The sequence below is a fragment of the Triticum aestivum genome, chromosome 4B (assembly GCF_018294505.1).
Source record: "Triticum aestivum cultivar Chinese Spring chromosome 4B, IWGSC CS RefSeq v2.1, whole genome shotgun sequence".
Taxonomy (NCBI): domain Eukaryota; kingdom Viridiplantae; phylum Streptophyta; class Magnoliopsida; order Poales; family Poaceae; genus Triticum; species Triticum aestivum.
In genome coordinates, this window is record NC_057804.1 from 616715180 (window position 1) to 616723327 (window position 8148).

At 49.0% G+C, this 8148-nt stretch overlaps 1 protein-coding gene across 2 annotated transcripts; it reads right to left on the minus strand.

Moving 5' to 3' along the window:
• Positions 1 to 620: 620 nt before the first annotated feature.
• On the minus strand, positions 621 to 3288 carry LOC123089412 (metal tolerance protein 1). Of its 2 annotated transcripts, none has more exons than XM_044511096.1 (2): positions 3150 to 3288; positions 621 to 2002 (listed from the first exon to the last, which is right to left on the minus strand). In XM_044511096.1, the coding sequence occupies exon 2, from the start codon at positions 1993 to 1995 to the stop codon at positions 796 to 798; it is 1200 nt and encodes a 399-aa protein (XP_044367031.1). In that variant the 5' UTR covers positions 1996 to 2002; positions 3150 to 3288; the 3' UTR covers positions 621 to 795. The 2 variants fall into 2 exon arrangements, with proteins under 2 accessions (XP_044367031.1, XP_044367032.1); XM_044511097.1 differs by having other exon boundaries at positions 621 to 1995; positions 3150 to 3235.
• Between the last annotated feature and the right edge of the window lie 4860 nt (positions 3289 to 8148).

The following is an 8148-nucleotide window of genomic DNA, read 5'->3' on the forward strand; positions in this document are numbered from 1 at the left end:
AGTTGTGGATAATGAACATGGTCAAGAGCTTGAAGCTAGGTGCCAAGATTGATTCGGTGACGGGAACCCTCATCATGATGACCAATCGTGTTGATATCCACGAGCAAATCATTCAGATCATTAGAAATAACTATTGGAATGCATTGCAGTTAGAAGGCACATTGACCAACTCGAACTGCCAATGAATAATGGTGCACGCAATTTTTGATTAGTGTTTGGAAGCATCCATAACATGCATGGATCCTGTATTTTCGCAAAAAAAAATTTGCATGGATTATGTTCTATGATGGACCCGAGTTTGTGTTGAAACCGGGTCGAATTTTGCTAAAAGCTGTATGCATGTCCTGACTCTTGAGGGCTGTGTGTGTGTGTGCGCGCGCGCGCGCGTGTGTGTGTGTGTGTTAAATCCTATTCGCAGTAATTATCTGGGACTATGTATATCCTGCTGCCCAATTCACAACATGCATGGATCCTGTTATTTGATGGAGCCTAGTTTGCATTGAAATGGGGTCGAATTTGGCTCGAAGCTATAGTACTAGATTAAGAGGCTACAGATTAAATGCCACCAAAACGATACAAAACCAATGTCATCTGAATATAATTACTTAAATCAAACCCCATTGCCATGAAAACCTTGCACATTCAGCGCCATGAAAACTTTGCCAAATGGACTACTGCAAGGACGAACCACCAGCAGTGCATCAGGAACCATGATGACTGTCAATCCAGACCCATTCACACAAGAAGCACAACAGAAAACCAACACCCGAATCAAGTGTAGGAAGCACAATGGCCTTACTCACGCTCGATCTGAATGGTGACATGGCCGATGTTGTACTCTTCCTTGATGTACCCAATGACCTTGTCAAGCATTTGATCAGCGTCCGCATCCTGCTCGATGGTCACATGGCACGCCAGGAGCACCTTCCCCACCGTGATAGCCCAGATGTGCAGCTCATGGACAGCAACCACGCCTTCCATCTGAAGGAGGCCGCCCTCGAGCCTGGTGGCGTCGACCTCGCGGGGCGTGCTCTCCATCAGAACCTCGAGCAAGTTCCGAACCATCCTGACTGTGGTGAACAGCACGATCACGGAGAAGATGAGGGTGCATATGAGGTCGATGATCTTCCACTCGGGCTTGTACCAGATGAGAGCCCCTCCGACCATCACGCCGATGCTCTGGATGGAGTCACCGATCACATGCAGATAAGCACTGTGTACATTGATGTTACGGCGGCGAGGCTCCTTAGCCGTCTTGAGCAACGGTTCCTCGGCATCATCCTGATGTTGTCCGGTGGTTGAATGAGAGTGATGATGAGTTGTGACGGTGATGGAACTGCCATGGCTGTGCTCATGGTGATGTGCGTGGCCCTGCTCATGATCATGCCCATGGTTGTCCTCCGAGTCACCATGATCATGGCCATGATCATGTGAATGTCCATGGCCACCGTGCCCATGGTCATGGCCAAGCAGCACTGCCATCACAATGTTAACGAACAGACCAAAAGCTGATACCGCGAACATGAGGGATCCCTGCACCTCGCCCCCGCTTCCATTGACGAGCCTCATGATAGCTTCATAGACGAGTATGCCGGCGAGGAGCCATATGAGCTGAATAGAGACCAGTGCGCCAAGAATCTCTATACGGAAAAACCCGTACGACTGCCGAGGCGTCGCTTCCCAACCAGCTGCCCACAGGGAGAACAGAGATATGGCGAAGGCGGCGACGTCCGAGAGGAGATGGGCTGCATCGGTCAAGATCGCAAGGCTGTTCGCCTTGATGCCTCCAACCACTTCGACCGCCATGAATATAACGCAGAGGATCACGGCGGTCAGGAGCTTCCTCATGGACGCGGACCTCTCCTTTGCGTCTTTGGAGGTGTTGGTGGAGTCGGCGAAGTCGCAAGAAGCACCTCTGCACATTTTGCTCCCGGATGCCGATGAGATGTCCATTGTTACTTCGTGGGGCGATGATGAATTAGTATGGCTGTCCATCTAAAAACTGCATTTGAGTCAATACACACGTACAATGGTGGTGCATGATTTACTGATATGCAATGCTATAAGAACAACATTTCTCATGTGCATTTCCTACTAGAACTAGTGAAAAAATATATGTGAAGGGGTAGGGATCTGCCGCAATTGGTCGCGGGAACAAACTGAAGCAGCACATTCATTCAATAAAATTGCATCAACATTCATCTAACTCTGTTGCCCGTATACGACAAAAACTACCACAGGTAGAAGTGAAAGGTAAAACTTGCAAAGGTATTGGTTTGCAAGAACAACAGATATTAAAACCACAATCCAAAAAGGGATATTTGCACATGACAGAGGTATTAGTTTTACAGAACTTAAGCGCAACTGGATTATATTTTGTTAGGCAGTTCCAAAAAAAGGCACATCTAGACCACATCATTACTGATACTACTATAATGGATGACCTCAGGCCTCAGCTATGAAAAGGTCAGCTATGGCAAAGTCAACATTCAGCTATGTATTGATACTTTCAAAAAGATTAATGCCTACAAACTTATGATAGCGTTTTTAGATAAGACCACGAACTTTCCTCCTTTATGTGAACAACATGGGGCAGAGTAACTCCAGCAAATGGCCACAGCTAGCAAATTTCAAAAAAGAATGAACAGAAAATGCATTTAACTCAAGTCTATAACATGCTGAAATAGAGACGCCTAATCAAAACAAAACATTGATGGTCTGGTCGCAGAACCAAATCACCGGACAGTTCTTTGCCAATTTGAACACTTGCAGGAAGAAAGCACTACAAAATCATACTGGCTGATTGCCTGATTGGGGCTGTAATCCATGGACGGAAAACTCAAAATTCGCAACGAAGTCACAGAAGGAGAAGCAGCTAGCGGTGGGACGAGGGATTCAAAGCATCATGAGTATCTGTCCAAACCTAAGCTCTGTCGCACCTGGGGCTGGAGAGGAGGGGATCGAGCCCGCTCGCGCACGCCGCCGGAGATTGAGGCGGAGACGGACAAGGGGAAGGCGAGGGGAGCGAGGACGGTTACAACAAGTAAACGACTACTCCTACTAAACTAAGATGTCGGCATCTACACGACTTGGAACATTGCTCTGTTCGCTCGACGTTTGGAACCGGAGGAGGAGGATCGATGGTTTACCTGATGTGCCTGCTCTTGGACGCCAACGGCCGGCCGGTGAGCTCCGCGAGCGAGGAGGGCGGTGGGGGTGAATGATCTTTGACGAACATGCGCGGATCGTAGGCGGGTGGGCTGGTCGCGTGGTCAGCGTTTTATAAGGCGGCCTGCTGACAAGGAAAGGGCCTAAGAGTATCTCCAACAACCGCGTCAAAAGACACGCGCGGGGTAAACTGTTATTTTAACGCACGCGGTAAACTGACTTTTTAGCGCGAGCGAGCGGGACGTTTTCGCGCGCTCAATTGTGACAGCAAACTAGCGCGTGGGGAAAACGATTGCGCGCGCGGGGAAAAGGCGGCAGCTCGCACGCTAAATTTGGCGGACCGTGTCCGGCGCGCCTATAAAATTGCAGCGCCCTCTGCCGCTCTCTCGCTCCCTCTACTGCTTTCTCTCCTCGCCGCCGATATGACACCACCGCGCCACCATGCCGCCTCGCCGCCGGGGAGGTTCGGGCTACCGCGGCGTCCGCGTGCGTCCGTCCGGCACCTACTCACTAGTAAAAAAACACCTAATAGTCCCGGTTCGTAAGGGCCTTTAGTCCCGGTTCATGAACCGGGACTAATGGGTCGTTACTAATACCTCCATCCATTAGTCCCGGTTCAAACACGAACCGGGACCAATGTGCCTCCACGTGGCCCTGTGCGCCGAGCCAAGTCAGGGGGCCTTTGGTCCCGGTTGGTGGCTCCAATCGGGACCAAAAGGCATCCACGCGTCAGCATTCCAGTGGCTGGGGTTTTTGTTTTTTTTAAAGGAGGGGAGGTTGGGGGTTTTGGGGGGTTAATTTAGGTGTTTCATATATTGTGTTAGCTAGCTAATTAATAGAGAGAAATGTCCTCTCTTATGTCCGTGCTTGGTCGACGCTACGTACTATATATACATAAGTGATCGAGAGAACCATTCAGTACAGAAGTTCGTCATGCATAGTGATCGATCGACCTCTCCTTCTCCGAGAGATTGGTCGAACAACAAGTTTTCGTATCATGTATCCGACGCTACTGGCTACATACATGTACAATATGTATAAGATCTCTTAATTACAAACCCCTAGCATTTTAAATCAATTTCCACATGGTATTCTCCGGCTTTACTGATGACGTGGTCAAGAAAGAATCCCGCCAATTCCTCTTGAATTGCTTTCATGCGATCTGGTTCTAGGAGTTCATTCCGCATCTGCCACGTCTAATTTGAAAAAGAGGGTTAATTAATACATATATATGAATGAAACTCAACAGAAATGATGGTGTAATAAAATGAAATTGTGAATATTATTGCTTACGCACTTCATATTGTCTTTTAGAGTAGCCCCGCTTGTTTTTCAAAGTCGCGGTGTGGATGAACTCGCACACGTAGTATCCACAGAAATCATTCCCTTCCTCCTGCGACAAGCACTTTACGAGAAATAGAGGTCAATCAAACTGATAATGAAGCATTATAAATGACATTGATGAAAGTATAGCTATAGAATCAACGGGAGATGCGCGCAACAAGCTAGCCCAGTAGTACTTACTTTCGGGTATGTCCGCAGCTCCTTCGGCAGTCCCGGAGCTTCTGCGGTGAACTGTTTCCAAACCCTGCAAGACAAAGAAAATAATAATTATTACTTGAGATATCAGGAAATGAACAAAAAGTTGCCGATATGATGCGATAATGATCGATTGAACTTACTTGCTGAGCATTTCAGTCATGTCCGCATAGCTTTCGGGATCTTTCCGTCTCGAGTCTAAGACGGTTACTAGTTCCCGCTCAAGCTTAATCTCCAGAAGAATATAGTGGTACCTGCGCACGCATGCATAACTCATCAATTACATTACTATAACCTCGCTCGAGTAATAAGGGAAACCGAATATGCACACGACAGTAACACTCACTTGCCGTTATAAGAAAAGAGTATGGTATCTTTGTTTTGATTTTTGATCAACGATCGTAGCAAGTTGTCCTTGGCCTCTTTGACGTTCTTTTCAACCAGAAATACATCTATGATATTTGTGTTAATGAACCCAATATCATAAATTTCTTGTTTTTTGCACTCGACGATCTTCAATCTGCATAATATATTGAGGATAATTAATTATAAATATATGCAATGAAAGAGCCGAGCTATATATAGAGACTTAATGACAGAAATAGTACTTACAGACAGTAGCAAAAGACCATTAATTTATCGAGGGCCTTTTGATTGAAGAACGCGAAGAACTCATCAAATGGAACACACAACAGATCACTTGAAACGAGGTCGTGCTCATCTTTAATGTTCAGATACAAACTGTTCGTCCCCTCAGACTCTCTGCAGGTTTTCATGTACCAACTATGGAATCTTCGCATCATTGTTGTCAGAGATTTTTCATCTTTGACGAGAGGCTTCCCGTACTCGTATCTGTGTTCGTCCACCGCCATGAAATCAGGAAGTGCATCGTCAGGCAGGTAATCTCCAAGATTGCCATAACCGGCCACCGTCCCCGGAGCATTAGACACATTGAGCGGGGGGCACGATTGCTGTGCTTGTTCGCCGAGCTGGGCAATTTTTATCCCCTTTGCTCGTTCTTTTAACCTTTTATCACTGACAGTAGTTCCCGACCGCTGGGCTTGGAGATATGTCTGTTCAGTAATGCGCTCATAGTTGGTTCTCGGCGGAGACTTTGGTGGTTTCCTCAGGGCATCAATAGTGCGCTTTGCTTTCACCGGATCTACCTTCTCCTCCGGAGGTGGATGTCTCTTTGCTTTCACCCCTTCAAAGAAGTCCTTCACGTGGGTCCGCACAATCGTATCATTTTCCTCCTCGGACCTCTCGTACGGTAACTTCTCTAGAGGCTTGAGAGATGGACCGTATTTGTATTGCCTCCCGCCTCTGGTTGTGCTGCTAGACGCCGGAGCAGACGGAGCGGCTGCGGCGTCTGTCTTCTTTTGTGCTTGCTTACGATGCGGAGGAGTACGACGCGCCGGAGCAGCCGGGGCGGCGGCGGGTCTCTTCCGCCCTTGCTGGCGAGGCGGAGAAGGAGGAGGCTGCTGGCTGCTCGGGAGCGCCGGCGCATGCGGAGAAGGAGGCGGAGTGCTACCATGCGCCGGAGAAGGAGGCGGAGTGCCGCCCGCCACGCGTGCCCTGATCGTCACTCGCTGGAGGAGGAGGCGGTGGAGGAGGCGGAGTGCCCTGACTCGCCGGAGGAGGAGGAGGCGGAGGCGTCCAGTTCAGAAGGTTGATGAGCTCCTTCCGCCATAGGCATGGAGTCTTCAGAGCACAACCCAGCCTAGTCTCCCCTTCACCGGTAGGGTGCTCAAGCAGGAGGTCCTCAAATCCCCCCGTTATTTCATCCACCATCACCTTAGCATATCCTTCTGGAATCAGCTGGCAGTGATAAGTTGTGCCGGGTCCACTAGGATAAACTTGGCCAACAGCCGCCTTGACCTTCAAACTCATCCATCGCGCCATAATGTGGCAATTTTGAGACTCCGTGATACCATCCACGGGATAGCTGGTAGGAGCCGTCAAGACATGCTCCGGCTGAAGCAGCTCGGTGGAAGCCATGCTGCTTCTCCGCTGAGATGGCGGGGTAGCTTCGGGGGAAGCTTCGGCAGGTCGTTTGCTGCGATCTGCTGCTTCTCGTTCCTCTTCTCGATCCTCTAGCCCCACTACCCTTTCGTGCAGCGCCTGCAGTTGGTCCTGCTCCAGTTTCTTCCTCCTCACGTGGGTTTTGTAACCCCCTGCGTCTGGAAAACCAACCTTCCACGGAATGGAGCCTAGCGTGCCTCGTGTCCGTCTAGGGTGCCCAGGATTCCCAAGGGCCATTGTGAGCTCGTCCTTCTCCCTGTTTGGAAGGAACGTCCCTCGCTGCGCTGCATCGATATAGTGTCGAAGATTCTTGACTGGTATTTCCAGTTGCTCGTCCGTCCACTGGCACAACCCTGTTACAGGGTCCAAGGTTCCGCCAGTCCCGAAGAACCAAGTCCGGCAACGGTCTGGCCAGTACATTGTCTCTGGTTCGATCCCTTTTTCAAGCAGATCATGCTCAGTCTTGGACCACTTAGGCCGGGCTTTGAGGTAGCCACCTGACCCCGTGTGATGGTGAAGCGTCTTCTTCGCAGCATTTTTCTTGTTTCTCTCCGACATCTTCTTACTCTTTTCCGATGTCTTGTGGGCCACAAATGCGGGCCAGTGATCTTTGATCTTCTCATATTTGCCGATGAATTCTGGTGTCTTTTTTTTCGGCAAACTGGTTCAGCTCTTTCCTACACCTCCTCATTAGGGTTGCCATCTTCTTAAGAGCACAAGACTTGATTAATTGCTCTTTAACTGGCTTCTCCAGATCCTCCTCTGGCGGTAGGATGAAATTTGCCTTCAGCTGAGTCCAAAGATCTTATTTCTGCATATCATTGACATAAGACACCTCAGGGTCTTCCTCCTTAGGCTTATACCATTGTTGGATGCTGATCGGGATCTTGTCCCTAACAAGAACCCCGCACTGAGCAAAAAATGCCTTGCTTGTCCGGATGGGTTCAATCGGTTCGCCGTCGGGCGCGATTTCTATGATCTCAAACTTTTCATCCGAGCATAACTTTTTCTTCGGGCCTCGTCTCCTTACCGAAGTTGTGCTCGATCCGGAGGGCTAGAAATTATAAGGAAGAAAGACGAGAGTAATTAATATGTGTACATATACCAAAATAATGGAAGCATCAATTAACTAGTCAGCACGGGCTTAACTAATATATATATATACCCGGCCGGGCTCGGTTCGGTCACCGGAGCAGTCAGCACAGTCTCCTTCTTGTACCTCCATTGTGTCACCGGAGCCATCATGAACATAGTCCTCTTCTTGAACCGGCATTAATGGGCCGAAGCCATCATGAACATAGCCCTCTTCTTCACCCAGTTCTTCCAGCTGACCAACGGTGTCGAGGAGAAATGACGCAACTTCATCCCTTCCATTTGCGATTATGTCCCCCAATATCGCTTCTGTTTCTTCGTCTCGGG